The 25,866-nt window shown below is 38.7% G+C and overlaps 1 protein-coding gene across 5 annotated transcripts in view; it reads right to left on the reverse strand.

Moving 5' to 3' along the window:
- The window catches only part of SLC44A1 (solute carrier family 44 member 1), a 201,745-nt gene that overhangs the window by 138,264 nt on the left and 37,615 nt on the right, over positions 1-25,866 (reverse strand). For all 5 annotated transcript variants that reach the window (XM_041761058.1, XM_041761057.1, XM_041761060.1 and 2 more), the window contains exon 2: positions 9,533-9,622. In XM_041761058.1, the coding sequence (XP_041616992.1) occupies positions 9,533-9,622 (90 nt within the window). The remainder of the gene's footprint in view (positions 1-9,532; positions 9,623-25,866) is intronic.

The raw sequence follows: 25,866 nt of genomic DNA on the forward strand, positions 1-25,866 counted from the left end.
TATGATAATAATAGCTTCTCTGTATTGAACATCTGCACCGTGCCATGCTCCTACTAGGTGCTTACCAGACATTATAGCTAATCCTCAGGAGGGAGAATGAGACCCAGAGAGATTCAGTAAGTTGCCCAATGCCACAGAAGCTAGTAAAGATCAGACCATAAAATCAAACCCAGCTTGTTTCATTCTTTAGTTTTATTTGGTTGTAAAGGAGTTCTGTTAAATGAACAATAGCAACAGATGAAAGAAAAAAAAATCAAAGAACATAGGTATGTGGGTTTTGAATTATTATCATTTTGGTCCACGCAACACTTCTGTTTCCTTTCTGCAATAAAGCTGTATACAAGCCAAAGAATTACACCATACAACACCACCATGCTTTTAAGGTCGCAGACTCAAGAGAGTGAGGCACTGGGTCTGTGAGCCACAAAGGTCACTTCATTTCACAGGAATAGGCTTCATCACAGTGCCAAAGGCAAATAAATGGTAGACGCTTCGGAACTGTATCGTGCCTGCTAAGTCAAGTATGCAGTGACCGAGACAAAGCAATAACAGCCTATACTCACTGCAGGCTAGCAGTCATAAGAATAGGAGGTAAGTGACTCACTCCTGACAAAATGAATTGGGAGAAAAGACTGGGGTTAGAAAATCTTGCAACATGGTCATTAAAGGGTTAAGTTTTTTTTGTCCTTATTGAAGTGGCCAATGAAGGCAGAGATTATCAGTGTTTAATGTAGGATAGTCAAGACTCATGAGTAGTGTGTGTATAAGCAGCCCAGTGAGATCTCAGGCCTATGGTGCTCAGTGCTGTACTCATATGCAGTTCCTCCAAGGAGACTATTTCCTTCCTAAACATACTTCTTAAAAAGGCAAAAACTCTTTTTTTTTTTTTCCTAAATAACCCCTCTATTTTTTATCTTGCAGGTAAGGAAGGTAACTTGCAGGTAACTTTAGTTAGTAGAAACTGCTTGAAACTACAGTCTGTAAGAAAGTCCAATTTCAGAGGGAGACTATCTCTGATTTGCTACTCTCATGCCTACGGATCCTTGCCAAGTGATTTCAACTCTGCGTCTCACTCTATTCAGGTAAAATGGAGATAGTGGGTGTATATCTCATAAGAGTGCTATATGGATTAAATGAAATAATCCAGTAAAGTGGCAAGAATCCTGCTCAGCACATAGTAAGAGCTCAATAAATATTAACTATTATTGTTGTTAAAAATGAGAACACGTAACGGAAAAGACCATGGGTTCTAGGGTCAGATAACCTTCACTGATCAATGGAATACTGATCACTCCATTTTCTACTTGTGTGATACTGGACAAACCTGCTTAATGTTCTGTGCTTCAGTTTTCCTGTCTATAAATTGAGGCTAAGACCACTTACCACAAAGGCTGCTGTGAGAATTACATGAAATAATGCATGTAAGTGTCTGTTTCAATAAAAATGTTAGTACCCTTCTGCCTCAAAGCAGCAGCTAACTGCTCGCAATAGGGTTAGGCAGAGGCTGGTGGGGACTCACTCATTCACCCTCGCCTTTTGCCCCCTCCCTCTCTCCTGATTCCTCCATGGAAAATGCAAGATAGTTCCATGACAGGACTTCACGCCAATACTAAAAAAAGAGAAAAAAAAAATACTTAAGCCCCTGTACACATACAGAGATGCAAACCAGCATGCCATTTTAAGCATATCATTACTTCAAATTAGGAAATCCTACACTGAACAAAAACTGGAAGTGATTAGGAGGTTTAATGGCTAACCTTTCCAATACAGTTCTTTTACAAGAAGAATCAGAGAGTAACAGAAAGGGAACCCAGAGAGATATGGATTTATACCCTCACTCTACCACTTACTACCTATGGGACTTTGATCCAATTACCTACTTAGAGTGTTTCTTCCTCATCCCTAACACAAGTACCATCATCTATTTCACAGCCTGATGATGAGGACTAAATGAGATAATGCATATCTAACCCCTAGCTGGGCTGGTGCATGACTGGTCATCAAGACAGGGTAGCTGTTAGTGGGAAATTTGAAAGACAAAGCCAGACTAAAGAAGTTGACACCAGTAATTGGGGACTAACCAAAAACTCCTTTAGTTCTCTCCTTTAGAACAAAAATTTCTAGGGAGGAAAATGAGAAAGCATGTCAGTAATTCTGACACTATACAGAAACATTCAGACCACAATTACAATCTTCTTTCTCTACTAGTCTAAAATAGCAAAGCCCTTGCATAATTAAAAGGTTATGTTCTTCTTTCACTTTTTATAGAAATTTTCTTCTTGTGTTTGATAAGTACTTTGTGTTACAGATTCCTTTAAATGGTTTCTGATTTCCCTTTGTGACTATTTTTAACAGTACAGTTGGATATGTGAGGGTTTGTTGGTTTTTGTTTTTTTATTTTAATTTTTTTAATAATAAATTTATTTTTTATTGGTGTTCAATTTGCCAACATACAGAATAACACCCAGTGCTCATCCCGTCAAGTGCCCCCCTCAGTGCCCGTCAACCAGTCACCCCCACCCCCCGTCCTCCTCCCCTTCCACCACCCCTAGTTCGTTTCCCAGAGTTAGGAGTCTTCATGTTCTGTCTCCCTTTCTGATATTTCCTACCCATTTCTTCTCCCTTCCCCTCTATTCCCTTTCACTATTATTTATATTCCCCAAATGAATGAGAACATATAATGTTTGTCCTTTTGTTCCGACGTGGATGGAACTGGAGGGTATTATGCTGAGTGGTTTTTTTGTCTTTTAAATCATAAGCCACCTCATATCCCTCTGGGATGTAGACAGAGTATAAATTATAAATGTTACATATATGTGGTAAAATGGGACACTGACATATTTTCACACAGGCCATTTAAACTTCTTAGTAGCTTCCAAAGGCATTAGAGAAGGGAGGGTAAGAAGCTGCAGGGGAGAAAGGAAGGAGAATAAGTAAGGTAATAAGATAGGAGGAAACCATGACTGTTATCCCAGGGACTTCCCATATGGTACAAGTACTGATGATGGGGAACTAGGCCAAATATAATTAAAAATACGATCGCCCTTAAAAAAACACACACAACATTCTGAAATCCAAATACAGGAAGCAATACAGTTTCAGATGAGAAAAAAATGTGGTACATGAAATTAAAATAGGACGAGAGAAACTTTACAGAATGCACTCAGTAATTTAATGGCTGTGAGCGGGGAGAGGAAGAGGCATTCAAGAGAAGGAAATCATATTAATGAAGCAAATGATAAGGGGGATGAGGAAAGCTTTTATATGCCTATAGTAGAGAGCAATCACTGCAGAGAAAGTAAGCCTATTAGTAAGGAAGAGAACCATGGCTAAAATCTTAAAAGGACTGAGTTACTGAAGTGCTGGCAGAACTGCTCTTCTGAGAGAGGGAGAGAAGGAGCAGACAAATCTAATCACAAACAGGAGGTGACTCAAATCAGATCAAGGCATCCAGTGGTGGTGGATCCCAAGCTGGATTTGGCACACTAGGAAGTATCTATTGTCTACGTGGGAGAAAGACAATTTGCTAATTAATGAACTGTGCTCATTACTTCAACGTAAGAAGGAGGATTTGCTTAGTTTCACTCACTATTAGTCAAAAAAAGGGACACATTTTATTTCACAAGCATGTTTGAATTTTAAACCTGGAGCCTTAACATGCAACTGAGCAAGACAGAAGGCCTTAGTTTTGGTTTGAGGGGTGGGGGAAAAAGTCAACAAAAACATGTGTGGCAGATGGCAATGAAATATGAATATAACAAAATGTGAATATTCAAAATAAAAAGATGGGCAAAAAAGATTGACACTTATAGCTTTCTCCCAAGGACTAATGAAAATATATCCAGACTCTTCTCCTCAAATATAACCTCCTTTAGCTCTCTACCTAATCCTACTCCTCTATCCCTAAACTCAGTCAAAGCTTGGAGTCAATCTCCTAATAACTAATTTGTCAAACCTTGAAGTAACATTTGGCTTCTGTTCCTCCTCTTCTGAGAGCCCTGAAACAAGAAAGGCCATGAGGACCCAGCAGACAGGATAGCATAAGAATGCCTAATGCAGAACTAATATTTATACAAACAAACAAACAAAGATTAAAAAAATTTTTCCAATCTGCCAAATTTCTAGATTTCTTTAAAGTTTAATAGGATGTACTACTCTAAAAGGAAGAAAGAAGCAATAAGCAAAAATGACTGGAAGTCTAGGAAATGTCTAGTTCATAAGCATTTATCGAGCATAATCAAACACAAGATGCCAGGCAGGGTATGAAAGGGTTATAATACATAAAGTTTACCCTGAAAGAACTGAAATGTTCTCAAAAGATCAGAAAATAATGAGGTGTGAGGAAACAGAATCAGAGAAGCTCAGTTTCATAGGCAGCTTGAACAATGAAAAAAAGAAATAAAACACACAGACAAGGAATACTAGGAAATGAACCCGGCTCTGCCACAAATACTCCTTATGATCGTGGGGAAGTCTCTGTAAATTCTGAGCCTCAGTTTCCTTACCTGTCAAGGGGCTTGAACTAGATTAATCTTTAAAGCCCTTTCCTCTTCCCAAATTTTATGATCCTAAGGGAAAGTAGATAAAAAGTAAAATGTTTCAAACTATACTTGCTGGAAGAAGTATAAACCCATTTGGTCCAGCATAGTGACCGAAAATACAAAAACAAGAGTGGATCAAAAGCAAATTGATTCAAACTATTTTAAAATAGTTAAAATAGTGAATTTTATGTTATGTATATTTTGCCATAATTTTTTTTAAAAAAGGAAAAAAAAAAAAACCCAAAGGATTAACAGAGGTAGGTAGGTATTTGGATCGGGTAACCTTAAGGTAATTTTTGGCATGCTGTTATTCCTTTTCTCCAATCCTGCCAAAGCACAGACCATCACACAAATGACTAAATACTGCAGTGAGTCTCTGAGTCTTTCACTTTGTGCTGCATGCTCGACAATAGTTAATGAGGTAGAAACACTATGCTCTGGGAACTAGACGAATGCTATCAAATAAAGAAAGGTCCTTGAAAGCAGTCTGAAGGGACAAGGTATACAGGGAGGTCTCCTACACCCAGCTCTAGTCCAGATCATTCTCTAAAACCCCAACCCATTACTTATCTTTACCCACACCCTACCTCTCCCAAACTCATCTTCTCATTCCACATTTCCCCAAACCACTTCCCTTTTCCTACATCTACTCTGTCTGCCTTTGTAGTATCATTCTTCACCAGACTGCATATGTGAGATACAAAGTCAGAAGGACTCCTCAGTCTCCTGTCTCCACACTTCCAGCCATCACTCTCACTTCCTAACTTCATGGGAGGAAGCAAGAATGCTAAACTGTTTGCTGAAACACTGACAAGACCACGTTTTGCTGGCAGGTGAGGTTACCGCGTCCATGTTCTAAACAACAACTTTCCTGTTGTTCCCAATTTCAGGCAACAGAGGACCTCTTGAGGCCTCACCATCTACCTCTTCTCTTCTGGGTCGAATACTGCCACTATGTAACCTAGACAAGTTATTTAACATAGCTCTGTGCCTCTGTTTTCTTAACTGTAAAAGAGAATGATGTTGACAACAGAATCTACTTCATTATATAGTTGTGAAGTTGAAATGTTTCTATGTCGCATGCCAAACACCCCCTAGTCCACAGTAAATAGGACTAAGTATCAGGGGTAAGTTGTAGGCATCTCTGTGCCTTTTACTGTTTGTGGGGAGCACTCCCATTAAGGCCAAGTAGCCACCTCTTTCCTGTCTTTCTGTGGTAAGCTGATCTGGGCAGATAGGGTCCAGACGGATCTCTTTTCTCTTCTCACTCATACCTCTCTCTCCCTGAGACAAAATTAAGTCACACAACCCAAGATGAGAAGGACCTTCAGGCCACATGGCCCATGCTTCATTCTACAAGTCATTTTTACCAAGGAGTTCTTTATTTGGGTATAATCAGGGTACAGCCTCACTACGAATATTTTGTTTATCCATCTCATTCTTCTTCCTGCATGTGTATAGAAACTGTGGTTTGGAACTTATAAGCTGGGGTCAGATTTGACCTGAAAAACCTTACCCTGAACCCCTAATACAAGAACCTCTTAGTCATGCATACTCTGCCTCCATCTTATCTACAACATTGATGACACTCTATTCCTTTCCTTTATCACTACTTTATTTCAAGTTTTCCACATGTTATCTGGACTATTACAGCCTCTAAAGTGCTTCCCCTTTATAATAGCATTATAAGCTATCTATAACATTGGCTACCAGGGCCATCTTTGTAAACTCATCATTTCTTGCTCATAACTCTTCAGTGGTTGGGGCATCTGGGTGGCTCAGTTCAGTTAAGCTTCCAACTCTTAATTTCTGCCCAGGTCATGAACTCAGGATTGTGAGATTGAGCCCCCTGTCAGGTATGGAGCCTGCTTAAGATTCTCTCTCTCCCTCTGCCCCTCCCAGCTCTCCCTCTTCAAAAAATTAAAAAAAAAAAAAAAATAGGGCAGCCCTGGTGGCGCAGCGGTTTAGTGCTGCCTGCAGCCTGGGGTGTGATACTGGAGACCTGAGATCGAGTCCCACATCGGGCTCCCTGCATGGAGCCTGCTTCTCCCTCTGCCTGTGTCTCTGCCTCTCTCTCTCTCTCTGTGTCTCTCATGAATAAATAAATAAAATCTTAAAAAAAAAATAAAAAGAACAGAAAACTCTTCAGTGGTTTATTGGTGCCTAAAACAGTAGTCTCAACCCTGGATAAACATTGGAAACACAGAGATTAAGTCAGAATCAGAGGAAGAACCCAGGAAAGAATTGTTTGTTTGTTTTAAATCCCAGCTGATTCTGGTATGTAGTCAACTTGTCCAATATGAGAACCACTTGATTGCTACCTTAATGGAAAACAGAAATTTAGAAGTACAATGCTACATGAAGTTTTTTAGAACAGAGTAAATGTATGTCCAATAATTTCAAAATATTGATAAAAGTTCAAATGTGGAAGATGATAGCTCTCAAAAAGGCTGGTAGCAATTTGCTTTGAAAAAAACCCTAAGTTCTAGACAAGGCAAGCATGGAAAAACTGAATGTAAGGGAAGAAATAAAAGAGAAGCCTCTACTTATGAAGAGGTGAATACATATAAAAAAGACTTAATGGTGAAGATGAATGAAATAAGAAAGATCTTAAAATATTTCAAAGAGTAGATATCAAGGAATGAGCAAAGAACTTCAAGTAAGGACAGTGAATAAAGATACAGCTTAAATATTAGGCCACGGAGATGACAGAAAGACGCAGACCACTGGCTACTAGGTTAAAGAGTATTCCAGTTCCTATTCTACCTTTGTCACATGTTACCAGTATTCTATTCTTAGACAAGCTAATATTTAATCTTGTTACACCTTGTTCATAAACTGGGGATAGAATCTATTTCATAAGGCAACTGGGAGAATTGAATGAGATAAATACATACAGAAGCATCAAGCACAGGATAATGCTCAACAAATGTTTGGTGAATGTTTCTCTGAAAAGTACTACAGAATGAAATCCTAAAGGAAAAAAAAAAGGCTTTTAAAAACCATACAAAACAAATACACAGAAGACAAACTTGGCTCGAACTGCTGTGCCAGTATGGTGGGCAACAGAATTTGGAAATTTCTCCAGTTTCCACATAGCAGAATGTGAGGTTAGCTCAACTCTATGAGGGTAATCCAATAAAAAAAAAAAAAAAAAAAAAAATCATTCCAAAACAAACAACACTATGCCTGCATTTAAAAGTACACACAGTGGGTCTTAATTACCATGGCACCGAAATCAGCATTATATTAATTACCAATGCATTAAAATGTGTCAGTAAACAAATAGCTCCTTACCCTGAGTCACTCCCAAATCAGCCTATCAACATTAATGACTGCACTTTACTGAGCTATTTTAGCATAGAAAAATCAAAAGCACCTAGAGTGGCAGGTACATGTTTTTATAAACATAATTTTGAAAGGTCAGCTGCTGTCTGTCTCAGGGATAATTCAGGGAGTAGAGAGAGGTTGCTCTAATTCTGTTAGCAAAAAAAAAAAAAGAAAATCTCTCCCACACTCTGCATGCACACTGCAATTCAGGTGCTACTCCATTAAACTAAGTAGACTCTTGAACCACATCTCAGAAGTTCTAAGTGAGGAAATGGGTATTTTGAAGTTTTCTAAATATCTCAGGTTTCATGAAACTGAGCTATTATCTTTAAAACTAGCACTCCTCATTTTGCCCAATTTATTACATATCTTTTTAAAGTCTGCTGCTTTCTTTTCCTTTCTTCGGGTGTATAACTGGTACCTGCAATTATGTCTATTAGGATTAGGGTGGTTCTGTGATTTTTCAAAGGGCGTTTGTGAGGTGTGCAGTCGCAGAGAACACAGAGTAAGATTATCCTTAAAGAAGCTCTATAAAAGGTATGGGGAGCTGGGGACTAAAAATACTCTCACATTTGTGGAAAAAGGCTGCCAGAGAGGTAGCATGTTTGTGTTTTTGGTTGTAAAGACTAAGAAAGAGAAAGCAATGCCCATCTGCACAGTCCCTTTAAGGAAGAGGAAACAAGCTGACAGAAGAGAGCACCGCCCTGGAAATAAGGAGAGCAGGGTTCTGTTACCAGCTCTCCCATTAACTAATGATGTGGTTTTGGCGTGGTCATTTCCATCTCTGGGTTTGATGCTTTTAATCTGTAGAAGGAGGGTGATGAACCAGATGAGGATTTCCAACTCTACTCTGATTCTAGCTCTAAACATCAGCTAGCTTGAAAACCACTGTTTTCAACCTTTTTTTCCAGCTCAGCACCTTGTGACTCTAGAGTTCCAGAGGCCTGTGTCAGAAATCCTGCAGGGCAGGGTGGGGATGCAATTTGAATAAGCACACCCCTGACACTCTGCACCAGGGGCTCTGTTCCTCCATCCTCTATACCCAACGGAAAATCACCAGGTCCCTGGATCTCCAACTGAGAGATGCCACTCTTTCCAGCAGACACAGCAGGCAGCAGGGCCCTGGTATGGGCAGAAACAGGGAGCAATCAGCCTCCCCTCCAAGAACTGAAAGATGTCAGAATTGGAAACATTGTAGATATCCTCTGGCATAAACTCTAATTTTATACAAAGGAACACCAAATCCCCTGAGAGGAAAACTGGTTCAAAAATAACCATTAGGTTTGTGTGACTGGGTTGGATAAATACTCGGGACTCAGGGGCCAGTGCTCTGCTCAACACTCCACCAAGATCACAATCCACAGAAATTTATGTCAAATGATCTGGCTTTCTCAAATGATCTAGGAAAAGAGACAGAGTTCCAATCCTCTTAATTTGTCTCATGGAGGCTTAAGAAAAAAAAAATCAAAGGGTACCAAATACCAATGAATTGTATGGGGCAAAATTAAGCAGCTTCAATGTATCCTAGAACCTCTAGTTATAAGCAATGCAGGAGGGGTTAAATATAAGTAAATAACAAGCTCCCTCTTTAAACCAATTCCCCATCATTCCCTTGGATCGTGAATTCATTAAGTTCTGATCATCTGTGAGAGTATCCTTACCATCCCAATGCAGAAGAGGATAAAAAGCAGCAGCCATGGTATGTCTGTACAGCTACGATCCTCCAGTGGCTTCCATTCTCGTTTAGAGCTCTAATGGAAAATGAAAAATAAGAGAGTGGTGAATGTTAAATTTAATTAAAATGAGGAAGGCACAAACATACCACATATTCCTAGATCCCATCTTGCCTGACAAGTTTCTACTGAACATTTTAATACACAACTCATATATGTGTCACCTTCCTGGGAACTTTTCCCTAACTCCCACCTTTCTTCTGGCCAGGAAGAGTACTGATTCCAATGCTTTTTTTTTGTACCTCTATTACATTTAGCATGTTGAATTAGAACGTGCTGAGCTATGTCCTCAGAAGATCATGAGCTTCACAAAGAAAGAGACCTCTTCTCACTTCCCAGCATCTAACATGACACCAGCAATCATAACATGTTCAAGATATATACTCAGTGTTAGCTCTTTATTTTTTTTTAAGGATTTTATTTATTTTTATTTTTTTTTTAATTTTATTTATTTATTTATGATAGTCACAGAGATAGAGAGAGAGAGAGAGGCAGAGACATAGGCAGAGGGAGAAGCAGGCTCCATGCACCGGGAGCCCGACGTGGGATTCGATCCCGGGTCTCCAGGATCGCGCCCTGGGCCAAAGGCAGGCGCCAAACCGCTGTGCCACCCAGGGATCCCTAGTGTTAGCTCTTTAAAATGAATAAACAGGGGTGCTTGGGTGGCTCAGTCAGTTAAGCTCCTGATTCTTGTTATCAGCTCAGGTTTTGATCTCAGGGTTGTGAGTTCAAGCCCCAAAGTAGGCTCTATGCTGGGTGTGGAGCTTGCTTAAAAATAAATAAAATAAAATAAAATAAAATAAAATGACAAATTCTTCCAACTTCAATCCTAGTGGTACCTTTCTTGTTGTGTGTCCAGATGTTAGATTTACAAATTTAGAATGTGTTTTACATGTGTTCTCTTCTAGGAAGAAAGTCCATTAAAATGAATTCTAGTAAGATTCAGGAACGAAAAATTAAAACTTTTTTTTAAGATTTTATTTATTTATTTACTCACGAGAGACAACATAGAGAGGCAGACACATAGGCAGAGGGAGAAGCAGGCTCCCCCACAGGGAGCCCGATGTAGGACCCGATTCAAGAGCCAGAATCAGCCCTGAGCTAAAGGCAGACACTCAACTGCTGAGCCACCCAGGTGTCCCATAAATTAAAACATTTTTATAAACTGATCTGGGTAACTCCTAAACCACCATCCACAGATTTTCATTCTGTTTCTGGAAAGTTTAAAGAGTTTCTAGATTAAACAGAGATTCCCTAACTAAAGAACCAGCAGCATTCTTTTTTTTTTTTTTTAAGAACCAGCAGCATTCTAAAGGTGAATTTGCAAAGTATTGATTGGAATCCTGATTGTATTTTTTTTTCTTACAGCAAATAGTCTTATGTTTTCAAGTCAATGTACAAATTCCTTTTAAACAGAATGTAATTGAAATAACACCCCTAAGCTTTCTAATGAACAAAAATCCTGCACCCTCTGCTAGAAACAATAAACAGAGAAGGGAGAAAGACAGTAGCTTTGGAAAACCTACAGGAAAAGTTCCTGTAAGAAGGCCAAGGCCTCCAAAGGCTTCCATGACAAGATCCAGGAAGCCATGTGGGAAGTCTTGTCTACTGGAAAGGGCACACAAGCAGAAGGTGGCTGGAGATAATAAGGAGCCCTCTAGTATAATTAGTATTTAGAGTGCAAGAGTGAGGAGCTGGTTCTCAGGTTTTATTAGCTTTCCCTCCCTTAAAAAAAAAAAAAAGAAAGAAAGAAAGGTTTCAAGCTACGTACCCTTTGATAACCTGATGAAAGGTACACATTCTGGTCTTGGGAGGTATGCATCTATTTGCATAATTTTCATAAAACTTTAGAAAATTCAGACCCCAGGTTAGGAAACTCAACTTTAAAATACCTGCCTATCAACACTGAGGGCAAAGAGTCTGAGCTACAACCCTTCCTCCTGACCCTTCACATGCTAACCAGACAAATGCTTTTTCCTTGTTCAGAGCCTTACAATGTTCAATTGTTCAACAAAAAACCCCGCCACCCTTGATAGCTTGCTCCCAGACACCCACACAAGAAAACAAAAGAGCAGTAGTGAGTCATGGGGAAAAAACCTTACCCCAAGACTCTAACTAGCATTAAAAACCAAGAGTGAGTAGGCAGTTTTTTCCAGAGGAATGTAACACTATGGAAAATAGATGAAGGGCTCTGTTCTCTCCCTGGTTCTGTCATTAGTTAGCTACAGGACTAGATAAATCGCTTCATCTCTCTGGGTGGCAGGAAGGAGTTAGATTGGATCTCTTAGGTTCCTTCCAACTCTAAAAATCTGTGATCATGAAGACAGTTTTGTGAAAATTTTTATGACCAAAAAAAAAAAAAAAAAGCTACAAAAATAATTTGACATTATTCCTTGTACTATTCAAGTAAGAATGCCTGTATTGTGGTCTGTGTTTTGGAACACAGTTGCTCAGTGTATGAATAAAGAATGTTTCTTTGTATTAAATAATTTCAATCTTGAGTAATACCCATTACAATAAAATTATTTACAAACACAGAATTTGGACACTTCTGTGAAACTCATTATATTTATTCTAAGGTAACCTCTAGAGCAACAGCTACTTTAAAATACAGTATTTGTTTATCTTAAACAGTCGAGGATGGGGTGGGGGGCTCAGCCTGATTAAGCAGTTTATTTATCCACAGCTATTTTCTTAGTAGTTTTACTTTAGACAAATATTCCATTTTAATGCTTAGATTTTCACCTATAACATAAAGAAAGTGGGATTTCACTCTTGACCAGAAACATGCAAAGATTCAAAAATCTCAACAATTCAACTCACTGTGGGCCACTTCTAACCTTATATATATAAAAAACCCTTCATTGGGGATGAGAAGTGGAAAAAGGACAGGAGTTATATATAAAAATTGCGATAAAGTACAAATTAGACCGGAAGAACACAAAACGGGGTGGCACACTCATTCATATAAAGAAAGACTTCTCAGAAGAGTGGCAGCTTACTTCACGGAGCTATTCTGAGGATCCCGTCACACAGCAAACACAAATTCTTGGCTATTATTCATCCACATTCATTTTTTAGCCCTCTCCCTTTTGTTAAAATACTCTGGGGCACCTGGGTGACTCAGTGGTTGAGTGTCTGCCTTCGCCTGAGGTCGTGATCCTAGGGTCCTGGGATCGAGTACCACCTCAGGCTCCCTGAAGGAAGCCTGATTCTCCCTCTGCCTCTGTCTCTTGCCTAAACTAAATGCCTATGTCTCTGCCTCTCTCTGTATGTCTCTCATGAATAAATAAATAAAAATCTTAAAAATATATGTGTGTGTGTGTGTGTGTGTGTGTATACATGTTTTTACCAGATGGATCTTTTCAACTAAAAGAAAAAAGAATATTAAACTTGTCTTTCCCCTTCTATTTACTAAAATTTGACTTAATAATGGCATATTTCCATTTTAGCTACTATTATTCTTAATGCCATATCACTCATTGATCTCTATTAACTAGGCACTATACCCAAAGCTTCACATACTTTATGTATATAAACATTGTCTTTAAAACAGCTGATGTAGGTATCATCCTTATTTCACAGATAAAACAAAAACTCAAGCTCAAAAGTTAAATAATCAGCCCAAGATTTTACAGCTGTGTAGCCAGAATCTGAATCCAAGTCTGTGACTACAAAGGCAAATCCAATGAGAATAACATTCATTTCCACCAGTCAGTAAGAAGAAAAACCTCCATTAGTTTTTCCTCACAATGCAAAATTTGGGAGCCAATCCAATTATTTAAAGTCCTATATGCACAGAGAAAGAGAGTAAGATGTTTTATGAGCCATGACATTTCTCAAGTGTGTCAAGAAACCCAACAGTTGAAAAATTTTAATGACTCTTTAACAGATTTAACCAAGTGGCAACTGGATTTAATGCTGTCTGTTTCTTTCAATTAAAATCCACATAGACCTGGTAAAAGTAAAATGTTTTACAAAAGCGCTTTTTAAATGTGATTTTTATCCCTTTCTCAAATTCTACATGAGATTAATATAGGCTGTCAGTAAATATTAGGTCCCTTCCCCTTCACGGAATCTTACAATTTAGGAACTAAATAGGGTCAAAGTAATCATACCATGCAAGCCTTGAGTGACAGATTGAATCATGGGAAAGGAGAGGTAGGAACTAGTCCAATGGATCATATTTGATTCTCATAACAATTCTGTTAGTTATTATTATATATTATTATTATATACATATATAATGATTTTTTAGTTTATAAAAAAGAAAAACAAGGTTCAAAGAAAATAAGTGGAAAATCTATTTCTGAAACCTGAGACCTCAAACTCAAGCAGAGAGATGGACATGTAAGTAAGAGTTAAGGAAATGCTAAAAATAAAAAAACATGGTAACAAGATAAAGAATGCCTTTGTCATGCTCATCAATATACTAAACACAGCCCAGGAAGAAATCAATAAACTCAAGGATAAGTCAATAGAAATTACTGACAGTGAAACACAAAGAAAAAAAGAATAAAAAATCAAAAACCCACAACAGAACATCCAAGAACTACAGGGAAATATCAAATGGTCTAACTGAAGTGTAATTGGAATCCTAGAAGAAGATTGAATGGAACAGAGAAAATGTTAGGAAAACTAATGACTGAGAATTTTCCAAAATTTGTAACTAATAGCACAGCTATATTTACTAAATTTATAACAAAAGAAATCAAAGCAGAGATCCAAGAAGCTCAGAGAATCCCAAGCAGGATAAATCCAACACACACATGCATGTGTGTATACACACACATACATACCCTACACATATTATATTGAAACCCTTGGAAACCAAAATTACAGAGATCATCTCGATGGCAGTGGAGGCAGGGGCAGGATACAAAGATTAAGTAACCTTCTTGTCAGAAACTACGTAAAGCAAAAAACCATGCAATGACAGCTTTAAATTACTTTAAAAAAAAGTAAAACAACCAATACTAGGGGCACCTAGGTGGCTCAGTGGGTTAAGCACCTGCCTTCAGCTCAGGTCATGATCTTGCGCTCCCTGCTCAGCAGGGAGTCTGCTTCTCCCTCTCCCTCTGTCCCTTCCCAAACTCATGCTCTCTCTCTCAATCTCTCAAATACAAAAAACCTTCAAATAAACAAAAATAAGGAGCATCTGGGTGGCTCAGTCTTTTAGGCATCTGCCTTCAGCTCAGTCATGATCCTGGGGATCTGGGATCAAGCCCCACGTTGGGCTTCTGGCTGGGAGGCAGGGCAGGAGCCTGCTTCTCCCTTTCCCCTTGTTTGTACTAGCTCTCTCTAGTGCTCTCTCTCTCAAATAAATAAAATCTTAAAAAAAAAAAACACACACAAAAAACGAAGCAAAACAAAACAATGAACACTATTAACCCAGAATCCTATACCACCCCCCAAAAATGTTTTTCAGAAATAAAAACCTTTTCAAACAAATAAAACCTCAACTACAAAAAAAAAAAAATGTTTTTTTACAAATTCTTCAGATTGAAAGAATAAGATACCAAATTTGAATGTATACAAAGAAACAAAAGTTTTGAATAAAATGGGTAAAATTAAAGTTTGACATTTTCCATAATCAAGTTTTTTGTTACTTATTTTTTAAAGAATTATTTATCTTAGTGAGAGAGAGAGCACATGAGTGAGGGGAGGGGCAGAGGGAGAGGGAGACAAGCAGACTCCCCACTGAGCAGGGAACCAGATGCAGGGCTCAATCCTAGGCCCCTGAGATCATGACCTGAGTTGAAACCAAGAGTCCAACTCTTAACTGACTGAGCCACCCAGGCCCCAAAGTTTTGTTTTGTTTTTAATTTTAAAAATAAGGGTGCAAATATGTATGTACAATGACATTCACATCATATAATCTTTTTAGCTATACAAGGTTAATAATCTAGAAAGTAGAATTGTAATTTTTAATATTAGTTACTAGACCACAAAAAACAACTCTAAGACCATAACTGACCTCTACCTCATGTTTTGGAGGGTTTTTTTTTTAAAGATTTATTTATTTATTTATTTGAGAGAGAGAAAGAGAGAACATGCATGCATGAGCAGGAGAATCTCCAGTAGACTCTATGCTGGGCATGGAGCTGGACCCAGGGCTTGCTTGATCTTCCAACCCTGACATCATGACATGACCCAAAACCAGGAGTCCAACACTTAATCGAATGAGCCATCCTGACTCCCTTGACATCTACCTCATGTTTATGTTTTATTATATTCATATCTTTACAGTTAGGAAAGAACAATGTTTAGTATCTTCCCATTCCTTCCTATATTTAGCATATCATAGTTGAAAAGAAGGAAGGAGGAAGGAAGGGAGGAAGGGAAGGAGGAAGGGAGGAAGAAAAGCTTCCATAGTATCTCTCATAGAAGTCTTAGCAGTAGCAACTATGCCCTAGCCTCTACATTCACTATGAGCCCTAATACCTAAGGCCTTCTGATGAATTTGATAGGCTGTAGTAGGAATGTGTATTTTTTAGGAACTAAACCTGAAATAAGTTTTGACTTAAATTTCTATGTTATCTCTAATGAAAATATAGTTGTTGAGTAAATGTAACACAGGTTTGGAGAAATGATATGTTATAACCTGTTAGGTCAAATCAGGTATCGTTGGAGGCCATCAGCCCTCATAGGGCAGGCAGGGTGGGCCAAGCATAGCAAAAGGTCTAGCAGATGTGAATCTAGTTCATGGAAGTAGGCAGGGCACGAAGGATCAGGAAAAAAAGAAAAGAACAGAGACGCAATACCAACAACAATCCAGAACTGAGACAAGCGGGTCTCAATTATGGAGTTGAGGAAGATCCAAAATCCAGGCAGTCACAAGTTACCCAGGTGATATCTAACAGCAATGACTGAATGCTTCCAGCCCTCTTTTGATACTCTATGCTTACTCTCTGTATGCCTTTCTCCTAATTAAAAGTACAAAGCTTCCCAAAAGATTCTTACACTAATCTAGTAACAGTATTACCTTATGCTATGAATCTTTCCTTGACACACCAGACTTGTGTAGATATGGTCTGAAAATAATGAAAAATGTGCTACAAAAAGAGTACAATTACATTAAGAAGTTACTCGATTTTCAGACAATACCTTTAAACATTCCACTGATTCTTCAGATCAATACTGAGCACCACACAAGGTACCTGTGATTCAAAGCCAACTGAGATAGCCCTGCCCTCACTGAGCTCCAGTTTCATGAGAGAGGGACTAATTAGGTACCATGATATCTCATCGAGGGATGCCAAAATAGAGATGTGTACAAATTACTGCAGAAATAGAGATGCAGAACTATTGAGTAAACATTTGTGAGATCTGTTGAAATTACCTCACAAATTCTGAAGCAAACACTGAAAAACGATCCTTCGGTGTCTAAAATAGAATGTGTTTTGTGCCCAAAATGTGAGTGAAAATTCTTGCTCACTATGATGGGGAAATACCGACTGCCAAATAAGAATTATTCCACTCAGAAATGTTTAGTAGTAAACAGAACATTAAGTTGATTTAAAAATACAAAAATCAGCCATTTCTTTACTTTGTATCCATTAAGATTTCTTTATACTAAAGATTCTATGGCTGCTCCAGTTAGGAAGCGGCCTTTCAGTCTTCAAAGAAAGGAAAACCATTTTTCCTTTCTTTTCTGGCACAATTAGTGCAGCACTGTATTTACTTAGCCGTTGGAATATTTTCATGTTCATGTCACTGGTGAGATTCCCAAATACTATCTGGTCGCATACATCTAGAATTGCTTCAGCTTGGGATTTCTGTTGCAATAACTGGCCACAAGGTCCCTTGTCATTTCCCCTGAGGAACCCAGAGGACTGCAGCCTACTACATTCAAATAAGCATTAAGTGTCAACTTGGGAGGCTGGTTCAAAGGAAAAGAAGTGGTGTACAGGCGGTGTTAACCCTGCAAATAAAGGGCAAGCCAGCGTCAGCTCCAACACCGTTAGGGCCAAAGTCACAACTATAGTTGCCCATCCTTGTATGTTTTGATCAGTCGGGAGGTATACCGCAAGTATTCATTATGAATAATTAAGTACCGAAGCTCAGAAATTTAAGCAGAATCAAGATTATCCTTTTAAGATACTCGACACATGCCCACACTCTCCAGCAATGAGAGTTAAACTAGTAGGTCAGGAATTGCAGTAACCTGAAGCCTATAGTTCACGAGAAGCATAGAGACACCATGTGTACCTAGATCTCTGCAGCACAGATCCATCCTTTCCATCCATGCTGCCTTTTCCAGATTCCAATGAAAAGCCAACTATGCATGTGAAGGCCAAAACAAACTGAGACATGCGTGGCCTCTCTTGTAGGACAGATTCCCAGAATGTGTATCTGTGGGGTGTGTTTGCTAATTTGTTGGATAATCAATTCTCCCTCCCCAGTGTTTTGTTGTTGGGTTTTTTTTTTGGGGGGGGGGGGGTTGTTTCTGTTTTTATTTTGAAATCACGGTCTTTCTAAATAGATCACCTCTAAAATTGGCTCCATGGTTCCAATGGCTCTGCTACAGTTTCATTGCCCTGGCTGCTCCTTGGCACATCCAGAAAGCCTCTAAGGTAGTCACTGAGTGCATCTCCAAGGTGACTACTACTAGGTATTTGTGTGACTTAAGTACATATGTGGCAAACACTGGGCTATCTTTGAGGACTTGATTTTGTTCGTGCCAGTCTGTTTTACACAAAAATCTCCAGTATTAAAGACAAATAGTCATACACTCCAAATCTTCAAAGCTCCCTCCAAGGACATACTGCTTCATTAAGTTCCCCAATATGCTTTTATTTGCGCAGAGTAGTAACAAAAGAATAAAAGAGCTGATGTGTATCATTTTTGCCACAATTTTCAATAGAGTGAGCAGACCTGATGAAGTTGGGCAGCAATAAAACATGGAGGCTTTCAGCCTTCTGTTCATAGCACCTGCAAATAAAATCCTGTAATAGGATTTTGAAAGACATTGCCTGCCCTTTGGGAAAGCTCTCTCAAGGATTTGGAGTGCATAACTACTTACAGTTACCATAAGTAATCCGTTTCATTTGCTAAGCCTGGTGATGGCAATTTATATTTGAAAGGTAAAAATAAAAGCATGATTTTAACAGGCAGTTAAAGGTAATAAGATACATAGAGTGGAAAGATACAGGCATCTGTGTCCAACCGCTTTTCTTAGTTCATGAACTTTATACTAAATCACAGACATTCATCCGTTTAAGAAAAAAGAAGGAAATGGCAACTAGAGCTGCTTTATAAGTTATTTAGTTACATGGAGATAGAAAGATCATGGGGAGATATTTTGCTTCTGTCTTCACCCTTTCTCCAACTGCTCTAAAAATAAATAAATAAATAACTGAGGGGCCTGCTAAAAAATGTTCTTACATCAGACTCCTCAGTGGCTGTCTTTCTTGCACACAGGCATGTGATAATTACTGGGCAGAGGCCAAGATCATCTTGCTCTGCAACATAGCTTAATAGCATCTTTTACCACCATCATCAAATGAAACATGATCAAAATTGTACAGACAAGCCTTGTCTGTGTCCTCAAACAGTATTTCTTTATTCTGAATCAGTGGTGAGCAATGTTTTTAATTTGGAATTACTATTTTTTTAATTATAAATTTTAATGGCCTTTGTTTTTCCCCCATTACATCTTGTAAGTATCAGAACTTCTTCAGTACTTGATGATACCAAGGACAGACAAACAAGACCAAGGTCTACTTTGCACCACTTCCCTGCTACAGTACAGCCAGTTTCCAGACTGCTAATGGATTTATGAGTTTCCTTGCTATGCCAAAAATATTTATGAAAGCAGGAGTTCACAGGTACTCAGTTTAGGATTCTAACTCACATCTGGCTTCCTTTCCATGACACAATAGGTAAGAACTGACTTGAAGTCTATACTGACTAAGGAGAAGAAATGTGAAGATTACACTGACTATAAAATAGCTAATGAGAGGATGGAATTGAGTAAATTTATGTTTTAAATCAGAATAAGAGGGGTGCCTAGGTGGCTCAGTCATTAAGCACCTGCCTTGGGCTCAAGTCATGATCTCAGGGTCCTGGGATCAAGCCCCGCATCGGGCTCCCTGCTCAGTGGAGAGTCTGCTTTTCCCTCTTCCTCTGCCCCACCCTGCAGCTCGTATTCTTTCTCTCAAATATAAATTAAAAAATCTTTAAAAAAAAAATTAAGGTGTACAGAATCCTCTGCAAGGGAATGAACATATAAGGACCATTCTTCCCACCTTACTGCCTACTTAGGGGCAAGGACTTGTTGGTTTTATTCATAGCTATATCCCCAGTAGATGAACAGTGTCTGGCACACAGCAGGCTCTCTAAATGTCTTTAATGAATGAACGAACGAGGTTAGGTCCCTTACCATTAGAGTGACGTAATGTTAGAGCAAACATCCCTACTTGCCTCCCCTGCACAAGATCACATTCCTAAAGAGCATTCTACTATGTCATAGGCTGGCTCCTTTTCCCACAGATATTATATAGTATGGTATTCTCATAGACTTATTAATAAGTCTATGAGAAAAATAAATTTCAGATTAAAATAAGTTTCAGAAATGCTAACAAATCTAGCTTTGAAGTAAGACTTCTCTGACATCTTAATGTGAGACTCCTAAAAAGTTATGCGGTCAGATATCCATTGGGAGACATGAATACAGACAGTGCCAACCTCTCTAACAATACATTTCTGGAAACCACAGCATAAGGGTTCATGCTCCCACTGAAAAACACTTTGAAAAGTGAAGGCAGGTAGCAAGCAGCACTAGTTAAGACTATGCTGAAACTGAAAGCAGTTTAAACTGGTTACTTTTAGAAAGTGATTTGGCACTACATTTCAAAAACCCAAGGAAATAATCTAAAATGTTAAAATAGGGATCCCTGGGTGGCGCAGCGGTTTGGCGCCTGCCTTTGGCCCGGGGCGCGATCCTGGAGACCCGGGATCGAATCCCACGTCGGGCTCCCGGTGCATGGAGCCTGCTTCTCCCTCTGCCTGTGTCTCTGCTTCTCTCTCTCTCACTGTGTGCCTATCATAAATACATAAAATTAAAAAATAAATAAATAAAATAAAATGTTAAAATAACTACATGTAAGATGTTCAATACAGGGCCATTATGAAAAAAGAATTAGAAATTTAACTAACAGGAAAATAGTTATACAGGAGAATGGAATACTGATCAATCATAAAAATACTTATGAAGAGTTTGCATTGTAACAAAAAAAAATGGTAATGATAAAAAGTTATATATATTAAGAAACATGGTAGGAGGGGCAGGCACCTGGGGGGCTCAGTGTTTGAGTGTCTGCCTTTGGCTCAGGTTGTGATCCCAGGGTCCTGGGATGGAATCCTGCATCCAGCTCCCTGCAGGGAGCCTCCTTCTCCCTCTGCCTATGTCTCTACTTCTCTCTGTGTGTCTCTCATCAATAAACAAATAAAATCTTTAAAAATTTCTTTAAAAAGAAACATGGTATGAAAGCATATCTATGTTCTAGCTCTACAACTTATAAAATAGTATATGAAAATGTACAAGCATTGGAAGGAGGTAGTGAAATTTTTAAATAGTTTGACTTATAATGCATTTTCCTCACTTTGATTTCCATTAATGCTATTTAATTATGGAGGAAATAACAACAAAAAGTAATACTGGCTCCCATTTCTCCAGGTTATTCTTTTTCTACTTCCTCAGTATAGTATTAGCTATAAATAGACACAGTATCAAAAGCACCGGAAAACGTTCACTCATCCTGACACTTATTGACAGGAGATCAGAACATGTAAAACGTCACTTGAAAGCTATATGTTGACAATCAGCCAGGCAGAAGCAAGGTTCTCCTAAAGAATGCAGAAGTGGCAACATGACACAGATAATAAATATACTGGCAAACATTATAAAGGTGGTAATACACGGGTACAGTGAGAGGGAGCAACATAAACTTGGATTTGAATCCTACCTTCTCTTATAAATAGAAGTATAATCAGCTGACCTGATTTCCCCACTTGAAAGGTAAAGGAGACTATCCCCACATCATGTGCTGTGGTTTAAAGGACTAAATGAATTTAAGTAAAGCTCCGAGCTAGGACCAGGCCCTAAATCACTATCAATGCCCTTTCACAACTGGCAAAGGGGGGAATCTTCCCTACAATGCATCTTAAAAATTTATTTCTGACCAGTACTCATGTCAAACACGTAAAAATTGCTCCCATATTGCATACATTCTAAAATGTGTGCCTGAAAAATATGAAAAATTAGTTGTATAAGAAAATACAATCAGGAGAAACTAGGGGCACCTGAGTGGCCAGTCGGTCTGCCTTCAGCTCAGGTCAGAATCCCGGGGTCCTGAAATCCGAGCCCAGATCCAGCTCTCTATTCAGTGGAGAACCTGCTTCTCCCTTTCCCTCTCCCTTTGCCCCTTCCCCTGTTCACACTCCCTCTCTGTTTCAAAATAAATGGATAAAATCTTTAAAAAAAACAAAAACAAAAACAGGAGAAATTAATGAGTGCACAGTTATAGCAGAGATTATCATGGTAAATGTTAAGAAATAAATAGTAACCTTCAAATGGCAATGGCCAACAAGAGCAACTGAAATGCCTTCCTAGGTCTTAAATTTGTTAAGAAATATGAAGAAAACTTCAATTCTAAAACCCAGAATCAACCAAACTACACAAAAATCCATCCATTCGATAAATAGCCATTACCACATGAAAGGAACCGCACTGCGGCCTAAGAAATTTGGTACTTGACTTTCACCTTTCTGTTCTCTAACCTTCCTCATCTCTAGGTTTTACCTTTTCTTTCCTTCCTTTTATAAATATGCAATTCATTTGAGTTCACACATGAAGCTTGGTGAAATAGGTAAAATGCACATGTTTACTGAAGGTGGGAAAAGGTTATCCATCAATCTCAGCTAAGATTACCAAAATCAGGGGTGCCTGGGTGTCTGGGTTCAGTCAGTTGAGCATCTGACTCTTGCTTTGCCTCAGGTCATGATCTCAGGGTTGTAGAATGGAGCCTGGCACCCAGCCCTGTGCTCAGCGCAGTTTGTCCCTCTCCCTGCCAGTCTGAAGGCACATGCATGCACTCAAGCACTCTCTCTCATTCTCTCTCCCGCCCTCTCTCAATAAATAAATAAAATCTTAAAAAAAAAAAAAAGGATTACCAAAATGTTTTATCCCAAGCGCTTAGTAACTGTATGACATTAAATGAAGACTATATCTTATACTATCGAGCATACCCCATATGCCAGACACTTTACTAACATTAACCTATTTGATTTTCACAACAAGCCTGAGGTTGGTACTATTATTATTTCCATTTCATTGATGACAAAACTGAGGCAAAGAGGGAGTAAGTAACTTGTCCAAGTCATGCAGCCAGTAAGTACTGAAACAGCTGGCATGTGAAGCAAGCAGTTGAGCTCCAGGGCTGAGGACCCCATTGCTCTTCTCTGCTGACTGTGGTTAACATCCTATGTGGATACTGTGAAATGATGATATATTTGAAAGAGAACAGGGAAAATAGAACAATGAGAGGCATAAGAATTACAGCCAAATTACTATAGTACATTCTGTGGCTTATTTTATCTAAATTGATTTTTTTGCATGGTTAACATTTTTCTTACAGGAAAATTATAGGCCATAACGAAGAATAACATGTTATTAACATATTTTGGATTTTGAGTTCAAAGATAATTTCCAAATGTCCAAATATTGCTGTTGATATTTAAGTAAACACCTGCAGTGATGTCTAACAGGTAGAAACAACTGTTGTTTCCTCCTAGCCTTCTACAGCTTCCATCCATATTTTCTAAAACACTGCTTGGATTTCAAAATGAAAAACAATGCTAAGGAGCTACTTTGCTAATAAGAAATCACATACAGGGACACTTGGCTGGATCAGTCAGTAGGGCATGTGACTCTTGATCTCAGAGTCATGAGTTCAAGCACCATGTTGAGTGTAAAGCTTACTTTAAAAAAAAAAAGAAAGAAAAAAAATCACATACAAATGCCCATCAACTGATGAATGGATAAATGCAGTATGGTAGATCCATACAGCATGGAATATTACATTCCATACAGCATGGGATATAAACTTTGGAATAAAAAGGAGTGAAGTAAAAAAAAAAAAAAAAAAAAGGAGTGAAGTAGTGATACATACTACAACATGGATGAACTCTGAAAACATTAAAGCGAAAAAAGCCTGACACAAAAGGCCACATATTACATCATTCCATTTATATAAAAATGTCCAGAATAGGCAAATCTATAGGCAGAATGTAGATTAGAACTTGCCTACAATAGGATGGGAGTTGAGGGGAAATGGGAAATGATGACTCATGAGTATGGGGTTTCTTTGGGGGATGATAAAAATGTTCTAAAACTGATGGAAGTGTTGGTTACACACTCTGAATATACTAAAAATTACTGAACAATAAATTTTTAATGCACAAATTGTATGGTATAAGAATTAATCTTGGGGCACCTGGGTGGCTCAGTCAGTTAAGTGTCCAACTCCCGATTTCAATCCAGGTCATGAGCTCAGGGTCGCGAGATTGAGCCCCACGTTGGGCTCTGCACTGGGTGTAGAGGCTGCTTAAGATTTTCCCTCTATCCCTTCCCCCACTAAAAATTGTATCTCATTAAAGCCGTTATATGGGGCAACATGGGTGGCTCAGTGGTTTAGCGCCACCTTCAGTACAGGGGATGATCCTGGAGACTTGGGATCGAGTCCCACGTCAGGCTTCCTGCATGGAACCTGCTGTGTCTCTCTGCCTCTCTCTCTCTCTGTGTCTCTCATGTATAAATAAATAAAATCTTTAAAAAAAATAAAGCTGTTATATGTATAAAAGAAATCACAGAAAACACATAAAAGGAGGCCATTTTGGCTACTTCACACATGGAGTTCTGATTTCATAACAGACTTCATATAAACACTTAATGTAGTTACATTAGATAGACAATAAGATAAAAACAGTAATTTTAATCAAGGTAGAGAGTTGGGTAATAATGAAATTTGATGAAAGGAAGCATTTTTGTAAGAAATCAGAAATTACAAGAATTACTAGATAGTGCTGATTTTCATAGACTAGTTCAACCCTTCTGTGGAAAGCACAAGAGGAAAAAGAGAAAGAAGTTTGTACAGAACTGAAATAAAACAGATCAAAGTAGAAATAGAAAAGACATCTTAAAGAGGCCAAAGGGTACACATGCCAAAGTAAAACTAGGCTGTGGTATAAACATACCTAGAGAAAAAATGTACTTGTCAGAAAAAAGGGCTGGGAAGGGCAGGTACACCCACGGCTACTATTTATTTAGCAACTATTAGGTGGCAGGATCTGTACTTGACCAGTTACACCGAAAAATAACAGTCTGAGAGATAAATGTTGACATCGCCCTTCCAAACTATCTTGAAGAAGAGGTGCCAGGGCAGCAGACTCTAGATTGATGAATAGACAATTCAGGCTACTGACATGCTGCTACACGGTGAGTCATCCAGACTGCTCTGCTCATCTGATTCCATGTCATTAGGTAACCTTATGACTGTCCTCTAGCTTCTTCCCACAAGTTAACAAGTGATGTGCTCTAGAGAGCTATAGAAAACTAAAGCCAAGAGAGGAGCAGAGGCTACTCCATGTGCAGAGAGTCTGGATGACTACATCTAGACTCAGTTTTAACCATTGTTATTTCACAAGGTAGGGTCAGAAGGACTTTCGACTTACACATTTCCATATTTGGATTGAACTATTAAAAAAAAGTACTACTTTCTATTAAGAATATAATTTTAAAATAATAATTCAGCTTTACCTTAATACTAGCTAAGATGACTAAAATTTTCTGATCAATATGTTCAATTAATAAATTAGCCCCCTGAGTTGACATGTGTCTTGTTACTTAGGTTTGCATAATTCTACTATTAAGAGAAGGATGCACTCTATATACTAGCAAAATTGACTCTTTGAGCCTAAAAAGCTCTAGGGCTTGGTGAATTCTAATATCAAGGATACTCGGTAAAGCCTCCTGGCAGCCATCAGTTGGGCTTCCTTGGTAAAACCCAAACTACATCAACTATTCTGCAAATTCTATAAGCAGGGAAGCCTGGGTGGCCCAGCAGTTTAGTGCCGCTTTTAGCCAGGGCGTGATCCTGGAGCCCCGGGATCTAGTCCCACGTCAGGCTCCCTACATGGAGCCTGCTTCTCCTTCTGCCTGAGTCTCTGCCTCTCTCTCTCTCTCTCTCTCTCTATGTGTG

The sequence above is a fragment of the Vulpes lagopus genome, chromosome 7 (assembly GCF_018345385.1).
Source record: "Vulpes lagopus strain Blue_001 chromosome 7, ASM1834538v1, whole genome shotgun sequence".
In the NCBI taxonomy this organism is placed as follows: Eukaryota; Metazoa; Chordata; class Mammalia; order Carnivora; family Canidae; genus Vulpes; species Vulpes lagopus.